The following is a 24,957-nucleotide window of genomic DNA, read 5'->3' as shown; positions in this document are numbered from 1 at the left end:
TCATGATTGAGAAACTGCTGAGGCTTTTAAATAGGTTCTATAGTTTTAAATAAGCTAGAAAAAGCCTTCAGTCACCTCACCTCATAAAGTTCATTCAAGTACGTACAATCCTTACAAACCCTCCACAGCCTCCTAAATTCCTCTGAAGTACTACCTCTCTGAAAGGAGCCACTCAGCTTAGGGAATTCTCTCTACCCCCCCACCCCCGCGCATTTCCAATCAACTTTCTTCTTTTCTTCTTCCCTCCCCTATCCTGTTCTTTCTTTCTCTTCTTTATCCTCTTCTTTATTCCAAAGCATATCTTGTGGAATTCTTAAAGAGAATTCTCTTCGGTGGGCAAGAGAGGTTCTGAACTGTATTTGACTTTATACAAACAGACAAGAGGGTTGGTTTCTCTCCTTCTCACTCAAGCCTTTGAGAAAAATGGGTTCGCATGGTTGCAGAGAAACAAAACTGGGGCTGTTCTGTTTGTCAGTTGCCATTATCCAGCAATAGGAAGGGCTGTAGCTCAGTGGCAGAGCACATGCTTGGCATGCAGAAGGTCCCAGGTTCAATTCCCAGCATCTCCAGGTAGCGCTAGGAAAGAATCCTGCCTGAAACCCTGGAGAGCCGCTGCTGCCAGTCAGTGTCAACAATACTGTGCTAGATGGGCCCAGGGTGTGACTCAGTACAAGGCAGCTTCCTGTGTTCCTCTGAACAGAAAGCTTTAATAAAAATAGGAGTTTTTGGTTTGTTTTTGAAGTGGAGGGGAGATAAATATTGCTAATTGATGCAATCTTATGTATGCCTACTGAGAAGTCCCATCATTTTAATGAGGCTTGCCCTCAGGAAAGTGTGCATAGGATTCCAGCACAAGTTACTTTTGCAGGGAGGTTTGCACCTTGATGTTCTGCATGTTTACAGAAATAAGTCCTGAGTTGTGAGCATGCTACTGCAGGCTTAATACAGTGCCTACCCAATCCTGTCTAATGAATTGACTACCCTTTCAGCTCAGTCCTATGCATGTTTTGTCATTTGTGGGTTTGCGGGGGGGGGGGGAGTTTGGATGAACTCTAGCTTCAGTGGTGAGGGAAGGGCACTTAGTGTATGCTCAGAGTTTCTCTATAACTGAGCCCTAGTTTTGAAAACAGACTCACTGGCTGAATCCTGGTGAAGTCTTGGCACAAATTAAGTTATGGGGAGGAAGATGCAATGAGAGCTTGTGCATAGAGAGGAGTTGCACAAAACAAGACATCTGTTTTTATGAAAAGTTGCTGGAGGATGGTAGGATGAGGAGGGATGGTTGCATGGAGGGGAACAGAATTGGTAGGGGGAGAATGCAAGTGCTCAGTGGTGAAAGAAGAACATTCTGCACATGCTCAGAGGCAATCTCTATTTAGGAACATAAGAAGAGCCGTGCTGCATCAGACCAAGCTCCATCTAGTCCAGCATTCTGTTCACACAGTGGCTAACCACATGCCCACGGGAAATCCACAAGCAGGACATGAGTACAATAGCACCTTCCCACCCATGTTCCCCTGCTGCTAACATTAATGAAGTGTAAATAAATTCTAGTAATTCTAAATTAGAATGCATGTATATCCTTCAGAAACTTTGCATGTTTCTTGCCTGGGGGACACCTCTAATGACCTGTGCATTTTCATACAAATTTACTCAAAAACTATTGGGGAAGGGGTGAATGGAAGGGAAAGCAAATCCCTCCACTCCCCTTCCACATGAACCGCTGCACCTATCCTTCTGAAACTTAGCCGGTTTCTTACTTAGGGACAACTGTAGGTTGTCTGTAACTTTCAGAACAATGGTCCAGAAGGAACATAGGAAGATAAGTATGTCCTCTTTTGGAGACCTCAAAATGTCAAGGCCACCCTTGCACAAAAACCTTTGGGGCTAGCATTGTGAAATTTGGCAGACATGAACTCCTCTGATGGGGCAATGAATCCTGAAATGTTTATTCAATTCTTCCAAGGAATTGAAACGTTATTGACAGTTCCCTTTAAAAGAAAATCAGAATATAAACCCTGCAGCTATTTTTCTGACATTGGGCAGATGTAATCCCCTTCTAGAGGGCTACTATGCCTGAAATTATCCAGTTCTGACCAAGAGAAAAAAGTTACAGGTTGTTTTTTTATAATTTCCCATGGTAGTCAACAGGAAGAATAAAGACTCATTTTTCCAAAGATTGACTCAGGTTTGGTGCTGAGCTGAAGTGGTCTGACTACAAATTGGCCTGAGCAGAAGTGGGATGTTTTCCAAAACGCTGAATCGGGGTCTGAGTTGAAGTGGTACTGGGGGGGGGGGGTGTCAGTGCACACTTCTTATGTATGTATGCATGCATGTAATCTATACACACACGCAAGCACACTGCATGCACGCACCACACACACACACACATATCAGATGTGCACTTAGACAGACTGGTGTGTGTGCGCGTGTGTGTGTGTGTATGCAAATTTGTGTTATGGGCCTCTGCCCCAAATCTTTTAAGACCCTAGCAACGCCCCTGCTCTGGATGTTAAAAAGCACAACGAACAACTTTACCGCATTTCTGGCAAATGCCCAGGCTTGGATTTTCCCTACAGTCTGAGAGAAAGGAGTCAGCGGTGTTACAGAACTGACCCTTGAAAAAGTCCATTCATGCCTTTAACTATATTTTCTGCAGAAAAATTTACACTTTTTGGAAAGGCATTGTTCCATAAAATGAAGTAGCAACATAATGAATGATATACTACAAGTCAAATTGCACAACCGGAATGGGCACAGTACCAATCAATTCAAAAATCTGAAAATTATAATTAACTTTTTTCCACTTGACTGTCCCTAGGATGCACATAAATGTATGTGCCTAGCTTTTCAGACATGCTCAAATTAGTATGTTAACAGATTTCAGTCAGGGCTGGCCTTTCCATTAAGCAGAGTGAGACGGCAGCCTCAGATGACTAATGGGGGGGGGGGCATGAAAGGGAAGCAAGTTGTTAGTTATTTAGTTTAATATTGTTGAATTTACTGCCAGGGGGCAGAGAGGCACATGTGACATTTTGGGGGCCCCAAAATAAACTTGGCCAGCCTTGGGTACTATGCACCATGACTGGGGTGAGAGAGGAAGGCACCATTTTCTCTCCATCTCAGGCAGCAAGAGGTCTTGGACTGGCCCTGTTTTCAGCACCTTCATTTCACCCCTTAACATCTAAATAATGTAAGGAAATTGTTTGCTACTGAGGTATTATGTTTTAAAAATTTACAAGGTTTCCACTTCAAATATTTTCAAGTAAAGCTTTGGATCTGTTTGAATATTAGATTTAAACTATATTGTTGTTGTTGTTCAGTCGTTCAGTCGTGTCCGACTCTTCGTGACCCCATGGACCATAGCACGCCAGGCCTTCCTGTCCTGCGCTCTCTCCCGGAGCGTGCTCAAGTTCATATTCATTGCATCCGTGATGCTATCTAGCCATCTCATCCTCTGCCGTCCCCTTTTCCTTTTGCCTTCAGTCTTTCCCAGCATCAGGGTCTTTTCCAGGGAGTTTTCTCTTCGCATTAGGTGGCCAAAATATTGGAGCTTCAGCTTCAGTATCTGTCCTTCCAATGAGCACTCAGGGTTGATTTCCTTTAGGATGGACTGATTTGACCTCCTTGCAGTCCAGGGGACTCGTAAGAGTCTTCTCCAGCACCACAGTTCGAAAGCATCAATCCTTCGGCGCTCAGCCTTCCTGATAGTCCAGCTCTCACAGCCATACATTACTACTGGGAAAACCATAGCTTTGATTACACGGACCTTTGTCGGCAAGGTGATGTCTCTGCTTCTTACTATGCTGTCTAGGTTTGCCATAGCTTTCCTCCCAAGGAGCAAGCGTCTTTTAATTTCATGGCTACAGTCACCGTCTGCGGTGATCTTGGAGCCCAAGAAAGTAAAATCTGTCACTGCTTCCATTTCTTCCCCTTCAATATGCCAGGAAGTGATAGGGCCAGATGCCATGATCTTCGTTTTTTTAATGTTGAGTTTCAAACCAGCTTTTGCACTCTCCTCTTTCACCCTCAACAAGAGGCTCTTGAGATCCTCTTCGCTTTCTGCCATTAGGGTGGTATCGTCTGCATATCGGAGGTTGTTGATAATTCTCCCAGCAATCTTAATTCCGACCTCTGATTCATCCAACCCGGCATTTCTCATGATGTACTCTGATCCATGAAGGGGTTAAACTATATTAGATGTGCTTTATTGAATATTTTTCCCTATCAAATATTTAAATTCAGCTGCTTTTGGCTACTGGGGAAACATTAAGGTATTTATACAGCACACAAATTAGTTTACTAAATATGTCAAACAAATAAGCTAGATCAGATCAATTTAGGACAATGAAAATTTTCTGATTCCAACATTTCCAGAAACCACATCACTGCCAATGTAAAATTCTCAAAACACACTTTTTTTTACATATATGTACAAGTAACCACCTCATTTTTTCAACTTTACAAGACAAGCTGGCTGACGGCTTGTTTCAGTTGACCTTTTTAGAACTACATCAGACTGTAATTTGTGTTCGTTGGTTACCCAATATTCTTCACCCAGATATCCATTTCATTAACCTGTGGTCAACATTACAAAGCAAAAGGTCAAGAAGCTCTTATTAAGCTATCACTACATGTAACTGGATTCCTGATCTTGGAACTTCTATCTTCAAGGCATGGTAACGGCACCTATCCAAGTAGATTTTTATCAGGTCTGTTTAGATCATTTAAGAATGGTATGTGCTGTGGTGGACTCTCCTTCCTTAATGGTTTTAAAGCAGAGGCTCGGTGGCCACCTATCAGGGATACCGTAGCAGTGGATTTCCTGCACTGGTATGGGGTTGGACCACATGGCCTCTGAGGTCCTTTCAACCTCTGATTCTATGAAATGTATTCCCAGTCTCTCATATGCCAGTGGGCAGTACCAGAATGGCTCTTGCAAGACCCAGATGCATGGCCCTAGAATTAGTAACAAATTTAATAGATGAGCAATCTGGGATTGCTCATTCCCTTACGTTACCTGTAAAAAGGCGAATATTAATGAACCAACTGAAGAATTAATTATTTATGTACTGCACTGAGTCTTAGGATCGAACAAGCTAAAAAGTTTATGAAATAGAAATAAATAGAAAAAATAAAGTTTTCACATATATCATTGAGGAAAGCTATCTTAAAAACATCTTCCATGTTCTGAACACTGTTAGTTTGTGAACTTTTTTTGAAAAAATAAAACACACCAAGACAAAAGAAGAACAGTTATTCTATTTTTTAATCCATACAAATAAAAATTATAGAAGGATGAGATATGAGGAGGAAGACTTTAGATTGTATGACACAATAAAGATTGTGTAATATGTACAGGGTTAGCAAGTACTTAAAAATACTGTGATGGTGGAGCAGAAAACAACTGACATTCCACAGGAAACAGAGGAAAGAAAGAGGGCTCCTTAACAAAAGTACATGCATAAATCAGCTACCAGAACACTATAATTCATTGAAATGTCCATTCACTGTACAGTAACTAGGCATGCCAATTAAATAAGAACTATGCCAGGACAAACAAGCAAATCTTCAATGACATTACTTTAAAAGACAAACACTCTTCACCATCTGTTCTGTCCAAGTTGTAAGGAGTTTTACACAAGCTCACCATTGATAATAAGGAGGTAGATAAAATGCAGGCACTTACTTTCATGAACGAGCCAAAAAATTCTGTACCATAATGCTTTTGAAATCTGAGTTAATGATGAGCCATATTTTTTCCAGCTTCCAATTACCCAAACCAATAGCATTCTAAATTTCACACAAACTAGTTATAAAATTATGAGTAAAGGGGTGGAATAACAGGGCAAAGCAGGATGAACAGGTCCAAGGATATTAAATTGACAAGCATTCCTTCAGAGGTTCATTTCTGTGCCTGGCCGCTCTCCAAGTATGACCAGAGATCATCCCAACCTTTCCACCTAGCTGAGACAACTTCCTTCATCTCATGCCTGTGGTAGTAGAGGAATACTACAAGACAGCTGCAGTGGTCCCTACCTGTAGCCATCCTTCCTGCCTCTCCTGCCCAAAAATCATGCATTTACTTTGCCCTTAAGCTCTGTTAAAGAGAATCCTCAGCAGGGGTGTTGAACCTCAGCCCTGTGAGAGAAAACCAGCCCAGCTGGGGTGCCAAATCCAGCCCTCCAAGATTCCTGAGCTGGCCACGCCCTTTCCCCCTGACCCACCCCCTTTCACCTGTCATTTGGTGGTTTTCCAGCTTTTTCCCCTCATTGTAAGAGATTGAAGTAAGGCTCTCCTAAGGCTCAGTTACTGGCAGCTAAGAGCTTTAAGCTAAAACATGTTGTTATTTTTGGTATTTTAGCTCTGCCCCCTTTGCCTCCAGCCCCAGCAACCACTGGAATGTGGCCCTGAGAGCTCCTCCGAAATTGAATTCAGCCCTCATACTGGAAGAAGTTCGACATCCCTGACCTACACAATCCTCAAGCGACTTAGTGGCATTCAAGATTGGAGAGGGCAGCACTTAGAACACAAGAGGAGTATGGCCTCTCATGTAACCCAGAGTACCACAAATGGCTTTGGCTGCAAACACAATATTCAGAATCACTTAGAATAGTTTGTAAATAGTCCCTTGCTCAAGAAGGAATTCCCTTTAGTCAGATAAATGGAGAAGCTTTATTAAGTTGTTTCTTTATGGCCATATTTGACTAAGTATAACACACTTATGTGTGCGTGGGTAGACTAATTAAAATATTTGAAGAACAGCAACTTCTGGAGACTTATTTGCAAGGTTAGAAAATTGAAAATATCAAGTGGATGCTTTGTGTACATATACCTACTGCATATAAACAGCAGGCAGCATTAGTTAAGAAAGGGCTTTGAAGTAAACCTATAAACTCACCCCAGACAAGCTCATGGTTAATTATCAAGTGAGAAGTTCTTTAGCTACCTCCCATATATATTAATACAACTTTGTCCATGAACAGCTTTTCAAAATAATAATAATAATCATCAACATCTTTGAATTTATCTGAAAGCAAAGTAAGGTATACTTTTTTAAAGCTGAGTGTTCTATTTTGTATTGAAAAAATATAAGCAACACCCTTCCTCAGCAATCGTATGAATGTATTATGCCAAACTTCACAGTACAATGTTGATGTTATTGCACTCACCTAACAGCCAACAGCCTCAAGAACTTAATGACTTTTTCTTATTAGTGACACCTATGAATGCTCTGAGTGGTATTCTTTGCAATAGGCACATTTAGCCCCAAACCAATTAGTCACTTTAAAGTAAGTCTACAAATTGAACTACAGGCCAACATTTAAAGACTGGAAAATGATAGTAAAAACTTAAGGACCAATTTTATTAGATAGGGGGAAAGTTTAAACAAGTGGGCTTTAATTGGCTTTGAGACGTTTACATTCCAGGCATTATTTTATGTTCAAATTAGGAGAGCAAACTAGAAGTAGGTGCACAGATTTTGGAGACTGTTTAGTGCCATCTATTCATCAGATTTATATAGACATGCAGATGGCAAAAGCCTTTAATGATGCTTCTATACTAGTTCTGTAGCATCTGTCCTACTTGCAGGCAGATCAAAACAGCATTTGTTTGCGAATGCTCAAACCACTTCCATAAAAACATACAATTTAAGACAAGCACAGGCTGAAATTCTGTTTTAGAGATGCTCTCCTTTCAGCTGTTGGGGAAGCTATCTGCATGAAAATGAACCATCAAGACATTTGGAAGGGATGTTCCTCCATTTTTTGATACACAACTTCTGTTATTCAATTTGAACCCTTATGACAGGAGCATGTATATATAAAAATCACACTGGTATAAAATCTGCCATTCTAGAAAGAATGGTATCGAAAACAGGTAGAGAGTTCAACAACGTCAAAACAGGAGGAAGTCAACACACATCTCTAGCACTGGCTAGGAATCAGACTCCTCTCAGTGTGGGAAGCAAAAGGAGAAGTCCATATAAAACTTTTCAAAAGCTTCTACGTGCAGTATTACAACAAATATTTTTCCAACTTACCGTTACAGACTTCAAAGTCATTCCGTGGTAGGTGCCCATGGTGTCAATCTTGAAACCTTCCGTGTCTATGGAATAAAAAAACTTATTTTAAGTAAACTCGTATGCAAATTTTAGGGCAGCCAGTCAGGTAACAAACAAAAAATGTTAAAGAAGTGCTATCCATTGTGAAACACTGTTAAGGTAAGAAAAACTAGTTATATAAATAAATAAAATTCAGACAACAGTAAAATTTCATGTGAAGCAGAGTAATCTTTCAGAAGGTGCAGTATCTCAGATTTCTTTACTCAAAGTAGCTTGGAAGCAATTGGAATAATCACCACTATTGGGTATTCATAATAATTTGTTTGTATTCATATTCTGTCCTGTCTTCAAGACTCAGTGGCCTGATTCGCACATGATAGGGGTTGTTAAATTCTGGGTTGTCGTGTTGTGCAAACCCAGCCGCGATAACAAAACACAATTTATAAACCATGAACAACCCAGAAAGAGAACGTATATTTTTTGTTCAGCTGTGAACTCTGGCTTGTTTAAACCATGGGTTGTCACTACAGAGCAGTTTGCAAGTAACAGCTCACAGGTTAAATAACCCATGGGCTGACAGGGACAAGCAAGTACATTGCCTGCAACATGTCAGCCACTTCTGCTTTTAATCAACAACCTACGATTAGCTCGCAGTCAACAACCTATGAATGAGATGATTGTAGGTTGTTGAGTAAAAGCAGAAGTGGCAGACAAATGGGAGGAATCTCGCTCACTCTCTTCCCGTGCAAAAGACCGCAGAGTTACAAAATGACCATATGCGTTTTTAGGATTAAAAAAAAGTTGTGTTAAGTACTGTGTTTCTGGGCTTTGGGAAAGAAAAACCAAAGCACTTTTCTATTGATGTTTTCCTAGGGCTGGGCTGGAGAGAGGGGTCCTCGGCAATAGGGCTCAAACTCCCCAAGAAGCTGACCAGACTACAGTGTGTCAAGAGATTAATCCTGACTGGTGGCAACCTATTAATATGGGGGGGGGGACCCCTGTAAAGAAGAGGTCCACCAGAAGGAAAGGTTATGCCCTCTCATGGTCCTGCAACAACCTGAAAAGGAAACCAAGATAAAATAATACCTGCTTCTTACCCTATAGGCAACCTCCCCATCAGAAAAATGAAGTCACCCCAGTGGCTTCCACGTATGACGGCAACCTCCCATTTTCCAAAGAGAGGGGTACCTGCCAGGTTGAAAGTAGCATGCACCTCTCTTGCACTGTTGGAAGTGAGAGGTTGTTCTGAAGGCTAAGATGTCTCTGCAGTGACCTCTCATTTCCCAATGGGAGAGACACCTAAAAGCAGCAACAGTGGAATAGCTCCTTATCCTTCCCATAACCAATGGTAGAATTATGCAGTGTAAATAAATATGAAGATTCCCTGCACAACCCTCTCAGACCGTGCCATCCCTTCTCATGCTAGACTCCAACTGTGCGACATGGGGCGAGTTCTCACGTCATGCTAAGCCATCCTGAAAATAAGCCACCGTGGGTTGGTTGATCGCTCGATAACCCATGTTACTAGTGACAGCTGATCAGCTGCACTGCAGCTTGCCATGGGTTATTTCCCCCTCAGTCCTTCTGCCCACTCCTGGTACATATCCCAGGAGCCTCTGCAGCAGAAATCCTTGTTTCCTCATTCCCTACGTCAGTACCCTTTTTGCAATTGGTCCCCTAGGGTTGCTGGTTCACAAGGGAAACTGCCACTCCCCCCACATCAGATCATTAAATGCATATAATTTTCTGAGCCCTTATGAACATGCACCTACTAGGTAGAAATAAGCAACACACCCCACAATCTGATTCAGAAAGGGTGACAAGAGCCAGAAAAAGTTGGAGCATGGCCACCAGTTGGCTAGCCTAGTTTTACAGTATTTTCAAAGGTGTCCTCACAGCCTTGAGTACTCTTCCTATGCCTATGGGTGTTTTCCATTCAATCACCATTTTTCCCATCGTTGTTCCAGACAGCATCTCAGTAACAATGAAGACTAGAATTCCAGTGAGTTCAGGAGCAACATGTAGCCTACAGCCATATGAAGCAATGACTCAGCAGAATGCTATTTGTTTAGACTGAGACATGTTTCCACATTACACTGGATGGCTGTATGGACAGCAGTTTTAAAATGTATTAGTATTTCTTAAATCTGTGCATCACTGATGCTGTTCCTAACCACATATTTCTTGGATGACCTTGTTTGGTTCTGCAAACCCAGGTAAGATGACAGAAATTTTCTGCCACTGATCCCAACAAGATACATTAGCTTAATGTGCATGTCTACATCTACAACTGAATAAGGTTCAAGTTAAGTTTTTATCTAGGTTTCTGGAATACACAGGTTTTAGATGGTTACCAATTGTTAGGAAGGCATCTTGACTTTAACAGACTAACAACACGATAGTAGTGCTTTGGTGCAAGTATTTTATGATTGCAGGGCACAACTTTAGGCTCTTAAAGTCCATATCATGGTTTGCAAGGAACTGGTGTTATGTCTAAATTGGAAATGGGAGAAGGGGAAATCAGCAGGATCCCCATTGCCTTGAAGAGCTCCTTGCCCTCCCCATAACCAATAGTAGAACTATGCAAGGAAAGTAAACAAGAAAATTGCTCCAAGAGCATAATTTATAAGATCTGCATAATTAAACTTTTGCTTTACTTAGCACAGAATCTCAATGCAGGGTTTTATTTTATTTTGGGGTGTTTTATTAGAGAATGTACATATTGTGAAGGCACCATAGCTCAGTAGTACAGCATATGCAGAAGACCCCTGGCTCAGTCCCTGACATCTTCGGTTAAAAGATCTCAAGTAGCAGGGCTCTAACCACTGTTAGAGTAGACAGGGAAAGATGAACCACTGGCATAGCTCAATGTAAGGATGCTTCATATATGCGTATTCCCCTCTGGATATATGTCTACAACTCACTACCTCCTAAATGTTATACAGTGCTGCTAATATACAGCTTCATTCAGAACACCTTAAGACAGACAAAATCAGTAATCTTTTGGGTTAAAATCAAATGCTGTGCAAGTGGACTTCCGCTAACGCAACAGGGCTTCCCCCTTGTTCTCCTCCCCTTGCAGCCCGTCTTGTGTACCCCAAATCTGCTCTGGTGGATCCCCCAACTCTCTGGAGCAGATTCAAGGCGCGCGCATGTGTGTGTGTGTGTGTGTGTGTGTGGAGGGGGGATGCAGGTTGGAGGGGGAAACTGTTTCGCCAGCAGTTTCCACTCCACTGACAGACAGCCACTGTTGGATACAACCGTTAGATACAAAAATGCATTATTAAGAACGCCATAAACACAGGCATGCCTTAAATAAAGCATAGATGCTACAATGAATAAAACTGTAAGTGCAGTCACATTAGCAAGCATTAAAATATAAATGGAAAAATCAATTGTGATGAATAAGGGCAGGAACTGATTATCAGTTAAAATCAAGAGTGGGTTTGCATCTATGAGGGAGAAGGTTAAAACTGATTCTCTGGCATTATTCATACAATTAACCTCTATAGCTAGAATACGATTTTCTGCTATGCTGAAACAGACACCCCTCAATAATTGTTGTCTAGAAGCCATTTGAGGTAATCCATTGTGTCGGGAAGGTTTTATAATGAAGACTACTCATCTTCTTTCCCAACTTTACCCTGAAGCAGTCATAGTGCACGGTTGCCTTTGAAAGGATTAGACCTATATTAACGAGATGAAAACTCACTTCAAGTGCAGTGGGTGTTCTTCCTGGAGACTTGAATGAGTCAATATATAAATATTCAAAAAGCTTCTGTGGACGAATGCATATATAATGGGGCTGAACATCAGGATAACATGCTTTCCTCCTCAAAGTAAAATGTTCCCCTCCCGTCTATCTACAGTTAGAGGATGATTCGGCACTAACATTAACTTCAGTTAAGGTTAGCCAGGGGATCTCATTTAAATAGAGTTTGCATCTGGCTAGAAAGCCCTGGTTATGAGGGAACCTGGTTAGCCTTAACCAAGGATAACCATCAGCCGTGAAGTATTCTTTACTCATGGTGAAGCTGTGAATGGGATAATTTGCTTCAGAAAAGAAAGAGGAGCTGTGGGAAGGGAGTGTGTGCTTCTTTGACCCATTCCAGATCCATAGTATTAGCTCCATTAACTAACAGCTCCACTTGTTGGTTTTACAGAAGCCTCCAGATATTCTACTCATGACTTCAAGAATGAGGACGAATAGGGAAAGGGGATAACTGGACACAGGCCAGGTAAGCCTACAACAGGTGTGCTTTTGCATCAACTTCATATCCCATTAGTTAGACTATCCATGGACAGCCCCACTTCGTATATAATTCTCTCCTACCTATCCCCACACACAGGAAACAGACACTTGTACAGGTAGGCTACCATAACAGCTATAACACTTGCAATATTGTAGAACACAGGCCATGAAGTTTTACAGGATATAAAATTTGTGTTCTCTCTGGCTGAATTCTCGATGTAGCCTCTGGCAACTGACTAAAAGCTCACTCTGAAGACAGTTAGTGGTTGAGATAACACTTTATTGCTCCTTGTGTTTCCTTCTTTTCCATGCTTTACCAGCAGCAAAATTAGACCATGGCTGAAAGTAGACTAGGATAGCTGCTGACAGAGACCACAGTCATTCAGAAGCAGCCATGGTTTGCTGTGATGTGAATGTGCTGCAGCAAGCCTTGGGCTTGTACGCTCCCCCTCCCCTTCACACAAGAAGAGACAAGTTAAAGCTTTTGATTGTTGTTTGTAACAAACCACACTGTCATTCAAATGTAGGAAACAGTGGTCTGTACAAACTACAGTTTGTAGTTGGTAATAAGATATCAAGCATCTCGTCACAAGAAACTCATTGTGACATCTGATTCTGAATTTAGTCAGAGTTGCACACTTGGGCAAATATGAAAGTGGGTAGAAATAAACAAAGGTACTGCTAAGCATATAAGAAAACCCTGCTCAAAAGCCAACTCATGCACAACTGAAACAAACACTGAAGAATTTGTGGCACTGACTAACTGAAGTAAATAACTGCTATGTAACAGATGATTGGTTATTCTCTGTCCAGACATGGTAAAAGATACCGATTGAGGTTGAATGTTAGCTCACAAACCATCGTTTCCCTATCAGCTCTGAGGCTCAGATTCATGGATGATCTCCTGCTGGTCTTTGACTGAATGATCATGGTAAACCATGGTCTACCATTACATCTGAACAAGGCATTCTTGGCTGATAAGCCAGAATTGGAAAATACCAATTGAATATGGCTTCTTCTGGTTTATAGGCAAGTTATGGCTTCCGCAAATCATAACTTGATTATTTTTGTTCTCTAGAGTCTTGTGTTTCTGATGCTGTAGCAGTCATTTAATGTAGTTCTAATCTATTCTATTCAGACAATAATGACAAATTTACTTACTGAGTTTACTTTTTAAAGTTTTAAAATATGATAATTTCATGAGAAAATTAAGTCATACATAAATAACTTTAGGACTAGAAAGGCTGTCTTATGTTCCTAAAGCAGCCCACCCCAACCTGGTGCCCTCCAGATGTTTTGGATGACAGTGCCCAGCATTCCTGGCAATTGGCCATGCTGCCTGATGGGAGCTGAAGTCCAAAATATCTGGAGGGCATCCGATTGGGGAAGGCTGTCTTAAAGCAACAAAGTGACTTGAAATATGTAAAGAGCGCGGAAAAAAAAAAAAAGTATTGCTTATTTTTCAATTTTTCCAAAAGTTGCAAAAACCGCTTTTTTCCCCATGGCCTCAAAATTTCCAGAAATTTTAAATGTCTATTCATATGTCAGGGCAAACTATGGTTTAACAAGAACCTGAAAGTCAACAAAGGAAGCAGAATGTATAGGGAAAGAAGGGAGCATGAGAGCCCATGAGTCAAACTATGGTTTGGCCATTATGTCTGAATAAGGCAACAGAGTCCTTGGGAATAATTTCTAAGTTCTGCTAACTTTTATAAGTTCTTCAGTAAGTTCTTGAGTACAGAGTACTTTTGTCTGGTAAAGAACTAGTTAACTGTGTAGGTGGGCAGCATAAGTAGAACCTTATGGCCCATAGGTTTCCACATCTTATGGCCCATAGGTTTCCACATCTGGCCTACCATCTTTCCCAGACCCTGCCCCCTCTCATGGCAGGCAAAAGCTCTTATCTTCAATCAGCAGCTGATCTAAGATAACCATTTTTCCCTGCAGGGGAGAGGGGGTGGGGCCTGAGGAGGAAGCTGCTGAATAATTCACTCCTTTTTACCTCAGAGGCTTGTCCTGCTTACTTCTAGGTAGACATGCAGAAGCTTGCCATGCTTACTTCTGAGTAGACATGCAGAAGTCTTGCCCTACTTATTTCTGACTAAGCTTAAAATCAGTAATAACAATTTTGCCCCACCCACTCTGTGTTTTGCCAAGCCCACAAATGGAAAGTGGTCCCGCAAAATCTTTTCCAGACTGTAATTTGGCTCTCAGGCTGAAAAAGATTCCCCACCCCTCTTCTAATGGTTCTAGTGCCAGTCTAGGACAGGGTCTGGCAACATCTGGAGGTCCTAGAGCCATCCTCCCCAACCCTGGCAGGCTGCTGGGCAACCCAAAAATGATTTCTTACAAAAATTAAGGAAAAAATGGTATCCATAGCACTATGGACCACCAAAAAGGTAAATCTAGATAATACAGCTATACAGCCCTAAAACAAGCTAAATGTGTCCTTTTGGGCAATCTGTAGTGCTGCAGATTCCGTACTGCTAAAAAAAATTTTTTTTCAGAGTATGAGGGCAGCAGATGCTGCATGCACCCTGCAGGCTGCATGTTGCCCACTCCTGGTTTAGGACTTGGGAGACCCAGGCTTCAATCCCCACTGAGTCACGCTGTTCACTGGATAAACAGGGGCTGCCATTGCCTCTAATCCTAATCTACTTCACAGGGTTGTTGAGAGAATAAAATGTCTTATTTAAGCCATGGTGGGCTGCGGAGCATGCCAGTGGCTGTTTTGAATATTCAGCCCCCAGCGGGGAGTTGCCATTGTTTGTCATGTCATCCAAACCTGGGTAGCGTGGTTTATTTGAGGAGGAAAATACAATGGCCTGTTGTATGGTTATTTGAGGATTGTTTCCCCTCAAACAACGCCTGATGCCCGGGTTTGGACAACACGACAAACCATCACCCCCTGTCAGGTGTTGAATATTCAAAATGGCCACCAGCATGCACTGCAACCCACCATGGCTTAAATAAGCAACAGCGGGCTGCGGTGATTGTGGAAACCAGCCCAGAGACTCTTGTCTATCTGTCTTTTGACACAACAGCCTGGCTATTTGAAACATGTACCTTAAATTGATAGTTCCAAATGAAGCGTCTTTGGAACAATAGCATGTACCTAGTACCTATTGATAAGAGGAAAGTGTGCATGCAGTAACCTTAATTACCGTATGTATGGATTTGCAAGAAAAGTCAGTCACTAATAGCAAATTATTAACTGTCTAGTAACACCCATTCATACATAAAATTCATAATAAAAAGGAAGCCTTAACAATTCAAAGTTTTCCGGTGTAACAAAATTATAAACTAGAAGGTAGAGGAAGAAATGGAAATTTTCAGCACTGGAGGCCTTTAAGAACAGGTTAGACAAATGAATTTAGAAGGACTCAATCCTCATGGGAGTAGGAGGACTGGCTGTATGACCTTTTAAAATATATGTAAGGGTGCATACCATCTTAGTACAGTTCTGTACAATTCTGAAATATTCCTGCTTCTGGCAGGGGGTTGGATTTGACTCCTGTGGTCCCTGCAAACTCTAATCCTGCAAAAAACAGCCAACACATGCTCAGCGGTGCAGCAGGATACTGTCCTAAATACATAGCATGTTCCAAATAGGAAGGTTAAACCTTGAGAAAGAAGGGTGCCACTTTGCCAAAGAAAGCAAGGCAGATACAGTGCCAACCTTTGCTGCTGAAGCAGTTGTTTACTATGCTACCTAAATGAACCATCAGTTCACAACATGGCTCCCAAAAGAAGGTGAATATTGGGGGGGGGGGAATTGAATGAAAATGGTTATGTATTCATAGATTCACAGAAGCCTCATTGATTCATAGAATCATAGGGTTGGAAGGGGCCTACAAGACCATCGAGTCCAACCCCCTGCTCAATGCAGGAAGCCTGATTCCCAGGCAGTCTCCTATACAAGTACTAATCAGGGCTGATCCTGCTTAGCTTCTGAGATCAGATGAGATCAGGCACATCCAGCCCTTTGCCTCATATGTCCAGCCAATTATGTAATTATAAGAGAAAGAATAAAGGCCAGTGAACTACAGAGATTCATTTCCTCCACCATTAATTCACTTGTGGGTACTAATACCATCTGGATGTTTGGATATATTTTAATTACAGTTTTTAACAAGGAAGCCAAAGGACTGATGAGTGGATTGTCATACAATGACAAGTCCCAAACTTTTTTCCAGTTTCTCCTGACCCCACTGGCAATACCACTTGCACTCCCCTCTACTCCCTGTACCTGCTATTAAGAAAACTCCCACAACTACACCACATAGCCAGTTTTAATCTGGTATCTCTGCTTTCTACCTCATTGTCTCTACTTGTCCTGCCATTACAGGTTGAGGCAAGTATGCAGCGCTATGAAAGAAGCATGCATGCTCCAATGACCCCAATCTGCTGTCACAATATGCCCTGACACTTCGATAAAACCAGAGTTACACCACTTGAGAAGGAACTTGAGAAGGAACAAAGGCATATTCCCTGACATGAAGGGAAGATTCTAGCCATTCATATTTTATGATTTTTCTTCAAAATGTACACTTAACTTTTTCATACAGTTTAAGAAGTGTTATTTACTGCTTAGTACTTAGCAACATAATGAAATGAAATAATGGAAGGCATAATAACCCTTGTTAAACAATGCACCTTTCGGAATGCCATAAAAATGATAGCATACTTCAGAGTGGAGTAAGCCAGAAGTGCACATGGAAGACAAAAGCTGTCCTCAACAGTATCCATACTAATACAGATATTCAGGAAATACTACGTCTAGAAAATCCATTTTGAGGGAAACATCCAAAAGAGCAAACTAATAGATGGTTGTACTTGTTTCTGAGCTGTACAAAACATTGCATGCTGACTTTCGTGGGCTATTTTTATTGCAGCTTCAGAATGCCTGCCAACTTCTGCTGTCTGCTTTGGCATTACTAACATGGATTTTTATTTATTTATTTATTATTAAATTTATTAATCGCACATCTGGCTGGTCACCCAGCCACTCTGGGCAATGTACAACATACAATAAAAACAGTTTAAAACAATAAAATTCTACAATAAAAAACATTTTCTAAAATACCCTAACCCACCCCAAATGCCTGCCTGAACAACCACGTTTTTAATGCACGACGGAAGCTCATTAAAGAGGGGGCATGACGGAGTTCCCTAGGGAGGGAGTTCCACAGAGTGGGGGCCACCACAGAAAAGGCCCTCTCCCTTGTCCCCACCAGTCTAGCTGTCCTGGCTGATGGGACAAAGAGAAGGCCATCCGAGGCTGATCTTGTTAAGCGGCCTGTCTGGTGCTGCTGGAGGTGCTCCTTGAGATAGGCTGGGCTGGGACCATATAGGGTTTTAAAGGTCAAAACCAACACCTTGAATTTGGCCCGGAAAACAACTGGTAACCAGTGCAACTCCTTCAGCACTGGAGTGATGTGATCTCACCAGCGGCTGCCTTTAATCTGGCGAGCCGCCGCGTTCTGTACCAGCTGCAGCTTCCGAACCGTCTTCAGGGGTAACCCCACGTAGAGCGCATTACAGTAGTCTAAACGAGAGGAGACCAGGGCATGTACTACCGATGGGAGCAGATGGTCGGGAAGGAAGGGGTGCAGCCGCCGTATCAGATGGAGTTGATACAGCGCTGTCCGGCTCACAGCTGACACCTGAGCCTCCATGGACAGCTGGGAGTCCAAAATGACCCCCAGGCTGTGGACCTGGTCTTTCAAGGGTAGCCGTACCCCATTCAGCACCAGGTCAACAGTGGGTTACATTTCCGATGTACCCAAACTACATGAAGAAACAATGTCCTTTTGACCCTATGGTTTTACTTACAATTCTTCTGATACCGACTCTTCTTAAAGTCCTAAGCCCTATAGTCAAGCAGTTAGAGGCAATCATGGAACATAAAACTGCTAATGCAATATTGAATTCTAATGGCTGAAAACAAATGTTTTCATCAAGTTCTCATGGTTAAAGATGAAATACTGATGTCATGGTCCTATCACTGTCCTCAAGGATGTTGGGCGAGGAACTGTTACGATCTAGATAAAATTAACAACACAGTCTTGGCCAACAATACATCTTCAGTTCTTTGACTTCTCAGAAATGTTACGATGGCAACTAAGAATGCTTTACACACTGGACACTGCTACAGAACAGAAGGTTTTAAAAAACAGCCACTCCCTCCCACCCAAGATCCCTATGATCTTCTAGCCACTTCTTTGTTAACTGGTGGCACTGTAAAACATTTATCTCTAGAGACTAACTAAACAACATCTCCCAGTTCATACTGTTCTATCTGGCAACCTAGCCAGTTGAAGAACACCCAATCAATTTGAAGAATTTGAACAAAGCTTTTCAGGGGAAATGGGAATGACACAAGAGCATAGTTTTGTACAAAGTACCAATAGATTTTGCCCTTTCAGCTATACAAGGCATTCTCTTTGCCTAGAGATTTATTTTCATTTTTTAAAAAAAGATAGCTGTGCTGATCCATGAGAAAAAAAATCCAAAATGGGGAAATACATCAGGTCCAGCCAAAATGCAACAAAAGGGTGTTGCAGGCTTTTGAGTTCTTCAGGATCCTTCACCAGGCTAGATGGTAGAAAATGCAGTGGGTATAGCGTACAAAAAAGTACAAAGATTAGGCCAGATGTTGTAGCTATGAGGTCTGCAGCTTAGATCCTTTTTTAAGATGGAGATTGCAGACTGCATGAATTCGTCCTTCATACATGCTGCAGGTGTCAGATTATGTCTAGCATTCTGGGACAAGGAAGCCATGTCTGACCACTGTTTCTGAAAACATAAACAGGCCTTTGCCTTTTCAGAAATGGGTGTCAGCCATTGCATCTTTGTCATAGAATGCTAGACATAAATCTGATACTCACAGCACATACGAAGGACAAATTCATGCAGTCTGCAATCTCTTGTCTTGAGACAGGATCTACGCTGCCGGCTTCATGGACACAACATCTGGCCTAATCTTCATACTTTCTTGTGTGTGTGTCCCCTGCCCCTGCGCTTTTTGTACCATCTAGCCTGATGAAGAGTCCTGAAGAACTTGAAAGCTTGCGCAATTATTTTATCTCATGTTAATTGGTTCTAATAAAGGTATTGCCCAATTGTGGATTTTGGATTTTGTTCAAAAAATGATTCAAGGGAGTACTGCTTCATATTGTACTATATTTAAAAAGAGCTTTTATCAATTCCATTAGAGTTCAGTCTATTTGTTTTTACAGTAATGAGATTACTGTGTGCATATATAATCAATGTGTTGCATATATCTGCAATTTTCTTTTTCTTTTAGCTGTACTTTCAGGGTGTCTCTATGCATACAAATTAAGCAATGAGGCAGACTGGTTTTGAGCTATGCTGGTAAACAAGAATCAGAGCCACACAATTTTTCTATCTCAAACCGATTTTTCTAATTATTTTCCCCCTCTGGTTTTGTACAGAAGTGACAACTGAACAAAATTAGTAGAGCCTGTTCTTTATAAGAAATAACCTCTTTTTCTGAGGTTATTTTTCCCTACTTCATTATCCATCCTCTATGGATGGGGGCCAAAATGCCCACGGATACCTCCCTTGATGCCCAGCAAGGTCCCTGGTCCCCCCATTTTTTAAAAAAATGAAATTAACTCTTTTTACCTTGTACAGGCAAAGTAACTAGCTTGCTCCTGGTCACCATTTTCCTTTCCCCAGAATGCCACTGGGCCCAAGAGCCATTCTTAGGGAATGAAGAAGGAAGGAAGATGGTGGGTGACTGCAAGCCAGGTGCTTCAGTGCAGCATACTGGCCAGGCCGCCTGCTAAACCCCCCCCCCAAAAAAAAAGGAAAAAGAAAAGGGCCCCTGCTGCAGCCTGCCTAGTAAACGGGGGGTGAGGGTGGCTGTGGGGCTGGTGAGGAGGGCTGTGGGAAGCACTGCAGGGTGACCTAGGGAGGGTTGGAGAGGGCTCTGGGGTGACCTGGCAACACAGGGTGGGTTGGGGAACATTAGAGAAGACTGTGGAGAGAGCTGGAGGGTGGACTGGAGAAGGCTGGGAGTGGCAGGGAAAGGAGGGATGTGTGTGGGCGTGCACTTGTGTGAAGGATGAATGGGGTTGTGTGTCTGTGAATAGATGAGTTGAGTGAGGTGCATGTGTATAAAAGAGAGTTTAGGGAGAGTATATATGGCTGAGAAGGGATAATTCTGAAAAAGATAGAGTGGATCTTGTATTTACTCTGTGGTGAAGGGGGCATGTGTGTGAGAGAATGGGGTGGGGTTTATCCAGAGACAGACAGACAGAAAACCAACAAACTGTGGATTCAGAGGAGTGGGTTTGTTTTGAAAGTCAGACCCCACTTGTATTCTGGTTCTTGGGCAAGTTACTTGTTATTTAGCCTCACCAGTTTGCCTTTCTGTAAAATAGAAGTTTTGTGATTAGCTCTGCCCACCACGTTTTGTGTACAGGAACCCCGACTGCATCCATTTTGAAATGATGCCAATGACACTTTCTCAAAAGTCCAAATGTTCCCACCAGCCCAAAAAAGGTTGGCGATCCTTGAGCTAGAGTCACCTTAGGTGAGATGGGATAGGAACATATTCAACTGGTAGCCAGTGCAATTGTCCCTACACACTGAGTTTCCAGGCACAATTCAAGATACTAGGAAACCCTACACAACCTTGGTACTGCATACATAAGCGTACACCCCTCCTCCTGCTGCTTTTTAAAATATACTAGAGACACCCTACCCAAAGTCTCATCATTTCCTTGAAGGTGTGGGAATTCCTTATCTAGGGAGGCTTGCTCAAGTCCATCTCTGCAAATAGGAAAGTTGGACTTACTGTAAAGTACCTTTTTGTTCAGCAGGTAGGAGAGAGGATAGCAAATGTTAACTCCTCTTTGGTCAGAAGGGTAGGGGCACTAAAAAGGGGATTTGCTGTCTCATTCACAGAGGAGGCCCTTTCCAGTTTCAAGAATAGACCTGAGCAGCATAAAATATACACACTTCACATAGAATGAGTCCCTGGAAGGAAAATTCATTGCCAAGGAAGAAACCTGCAACAGTCTCGATCAACAGATGCACGGAAGGGAAGAAAGCTTTTCCAGGAATGCCCATCCTACCAAGGGAGGCCAATACAAATGCAGAATTGTAGTCCTTCCCCCAGAATTGATAACTGGGTGGTTCTGAGTGCTTTCCTTCATGAAAGAAATTTCACTGTAAATCCAATTTTCCATAGTCATTCAGCTTGTAGAGGACAGCATGCAGCAAAGGTATGTCCAAAAGTTGTGATCACATTCTAGGGTAGCCCCCCATCCCCCAAGCCATGTGTCAAGGGCTCCTTGGCAGCCTCTCTCAGTCTAATCCAGTAGCCAAGTCCAGACACAGACAAAGGGATTCTTTTCAAAGTTTTATTCCTCTTTTACAACTTAACAACTCTACTGTTAGCTACTAGATATGAGCAGCAGAGTACCTATGCCCTAAGTTGGAACAGTTGGTCCCCATTTGAAGGAGAATCACTGGCAGACCCTGAACTTATGGGCTAGGGAGAGTCCCTCCCCTTTTCCCTTGGATCCTCTGGGCGCAACCATTGTTTGCGCGCCAACCGGGCACTACGCCTCCTTTCTGCACTCTCCATTTGGCGCTGCTCCCTGCGTTGGCGTCGCGCGTCCAGCAAGTCTTCTTCCCATGCTCTCTCACTCCCAGGACTGCTATCTATGCCAGGAATGCCAGTGGGAGGAATCTCTGCCAGCTGTTGGCCCTGGGAAGGATGAGCGCGCTCCTCTCCCAGGAGCGGCCGCTCTTCCTCAGAATCAGAACTACTCTGGGATTCTGTGGGCTCAGTGTCCACCCTAACGCCATGACAGTTCCCATCACAGGCCTTATGGAAGGAGCAACTTACCAAAGGAGGCCTCTGTAGATGCAAATGAATCAATCCTGTAGTACCTTATGAAAGTACTTTGTATGGCCCTCATGGCAGCATGATAAATGCCCTTGAGTGACGCACTAGGGTTTAGTGTCACAGAAGTTGATGCCCTTCAAATGAGCAGGCAATCGTGCTCTCCAGGGTATTTTTCTCCCTGACCAGTGTGCTAGGGAAATGTATCCAATAACCCATTTGCTAACGGTGGACCTAGAAACTTTGACTCTTTGTGCCCTGGGCTTGTGTTGGAGCACTGGAACGACTGTGACCTCTCAATATAAACCTGTATACAAGTCCAGCCTGTGCCATTTCTTCTCCTGGATCGAAGACAGTACTGCCTTTCTCCAAACTCTGATTGACCACAGAATTTATTCATCCCAATATATACAATCTGCGAGTAATAATACTGTCCTACCTTACAAGGCTATTGTAAGAATTACTCCCTTAATGTATAATAAATGTTCTGAACACCAGAAATGTACTATGTAACAGATATAATTATCATGATTATTGGACCTTGCATATTTAGAATTCCTGAGATTTTAAATATGCTGTTCATAATGTCCATCTGGACAAATGTAGGTTTCACAAATGCATTGGCAAATGGCTTTCAGCCAGGGCACTTTAAACTTCATTTCTCTGACACAAAAATGTGAATTGTCTGCCTGACAGCGCTCTTGTGAAGAAAAACATAGTAAAGGCACCTTATACATTACAGTACTATATAAATTATCTGTGTCTACAAGCCAGTTCACAACATTCCATTAGACTCAAGCATCACCAAGATACACAGTTCAGAATGAGACAATGAAAAGAGCAGCAGGACTGATCCTTGATAACCAAAGTGACTAGGGGTGGGGAAGTAAGCTTAACCACATCCTGATGTGACTGATCCAATTCATTTCCTTTCTCCCCGGTAGGTGAATGGTTGCTATTCACTCATATAGAGAAAGCTAAAGCTCTGCATTGGTGAACCCTGTTGCACTGAAGACAAAAACCCACCTTCAACTACTGACACTGAGGGGTCTGGCCTTGCTGACAATGATCCCACAGGGAGGTGAAGGATGTGTTATGCTGAATGGACAGGGAGGCCATGATCACACTATACACATAGTGTTCAAGTGCACACACATGGGTTCTTGCAATACACTAGCCTGTCCTCCCCACATAGCAACCCATCATAATGCTAGTTCATAGTTTTATACTGCCAATTGTTAAATATAGTGCCCAGATTCCACAATTAATACATGCAGACATGCATCCAGGTGACATCAAGTTGATATCCAACTGCTGACTGAGAGCAATACTGAATTTCTTCTTTCTGTATCAGATTTTTCTCTTTTGCCATTCACTTTTTGCATTCATTAAAATATTTAGTACTTGAGCTTCACCACACAACTTAAGCCATGAAATGAATAATTCAATAAAAATACAGATGAGGACTCAAATCAGCTTTGAACATAAAAACAAATTTTGAAGCAGCTTTAAAAAAAACCCTATCAGAATTAATTTGTATGAAATGAGAGAATCATAGCTAAAAAAAACATTAAAAATGCAGCAAAGCTACAAGACCTGATAATATTGAGAATATTTTTGAAGTGCAAAAAAAAAAAGATATCTAGTGATGATCGTTATAAGTTTTTACTGTTTTTGCAGTTTAATCCCATTTTCCACTTGAATGTTTGGTGTATCATATAGTGAGTGTTATTTTTATCAGACAGTAACCATTTCCAAAAAATTACTTGCACTTTGTCAAAGGCTGATGTATTCTGCTTAAAGGTTTGCCAGTGTTTATTACCATGCTCTGTTAAACCCACAGGGCTTTTTATTCACAAGATATGAAGCTGTGACTCTGTTCTCATAATCTTTGAGGACACAAAATCACTTTAGAAAGGATGTGAATATTTCCTTTTAACAAAGCTATTACCAGCTGTGGGGAAAATACACTATGCAACCCAATCTCTATTGTTTTCTTCCAACTGCAGAGAAAACAAATGCCACAACCTTAACAAAAAACACATACTTTTCAGCCTTAAAGGCATGCAACAGTAAAGGACATGACATTAACAAGATTACCTTTACAGAAGGAGATGAGGATGAAGGTGGTGATCATAGAGACAGACACATATAAGGTGACCTGTGGCTTGCTGAGCAAGAGTTTCACACATGCATGCATGCATGCATGCATGCATACATACATACATATATGCGTGCACCTTATAGGCACCACATTTAGCTTTGACCAGTATTCTGCATCAATGAGTACTTCTGGCTCATTGTTCTGTGCATTTTTACATTAACAATGTCAACTTGTATGCAAAATGGGCAGGATTACTTTACATACATCAAGAGGTTGCACATCCATTCTTCGCATGTTCATGAGAAACTGTGTAGTTACATTTAGGATTATAAAACTGCTGAGAATTGCATGGCTCTCTTTAAAACCATGGCAGTTTGGAGGAAAATGACTTAGCTTCAAGGTTTTTATAGTAAGCTAGCATGAAGCCCAGTCTTCCCCACCCCCCCATTCCTGTTTTGGCTCCCCTGTAGCATAGTTTTGCTCACTGTGAACCACTTCACTAAAACTATGATTTGGCTTGTACAACTACCTACAGCAAGGGGCGCCTTGTTTGCTCATATTGTCTGGTTGTGGCATGTTACAATCAGGCTGAGTAGAAGAGCACGATTTTGCCTGGATGAGGATTTGTCTGGACAACTATGTCTCAGGGCAGG

At 42.0% G+C, this 24,957-nt stretch overlaps 1 protein-coding gene across 1 annotated transcript in view; it reads right to left on the bottom strand.

Moving 5' to 3' along the window:
- CDC73 (cell division cycle 73) overlaps positions 1 to 24,957 on the bottom strand; it is a 187,063-nt gene that overhangs the window by 99,320 nt on the left and 62,786 nt on the right. Inside the window, exon 10 of the mRNA XM_084851436.1 lies at positions 8,045 to 8,109. Within this exon, the coding sequence (XP_084707562.1) occupies positions 8,045 to 8,109 (65 nt within the window). The remainder of the gene's footprint in view (positions 1 to 8,044; positions 8,110 to 24,957) is intronic.

Source organism: Heloderma suspectum, chromosome 4 (assembly GCF_057233095.1).
Source record: "Heloderma suspectum isolate Gila_16-S chromosome 4, 16-S_ref, whole genome shotgun sequence".
NCBI lineage: Eukaryota > Metazoa > Chordata > Lepidosauria > Squamata > Helodermatidae > Heloderma > Heloderma suspectum.
Note: the sequence above shows the minus strand (reverse complement) of the source record. Positions and strands in the feature narration are given on the sequence as shown.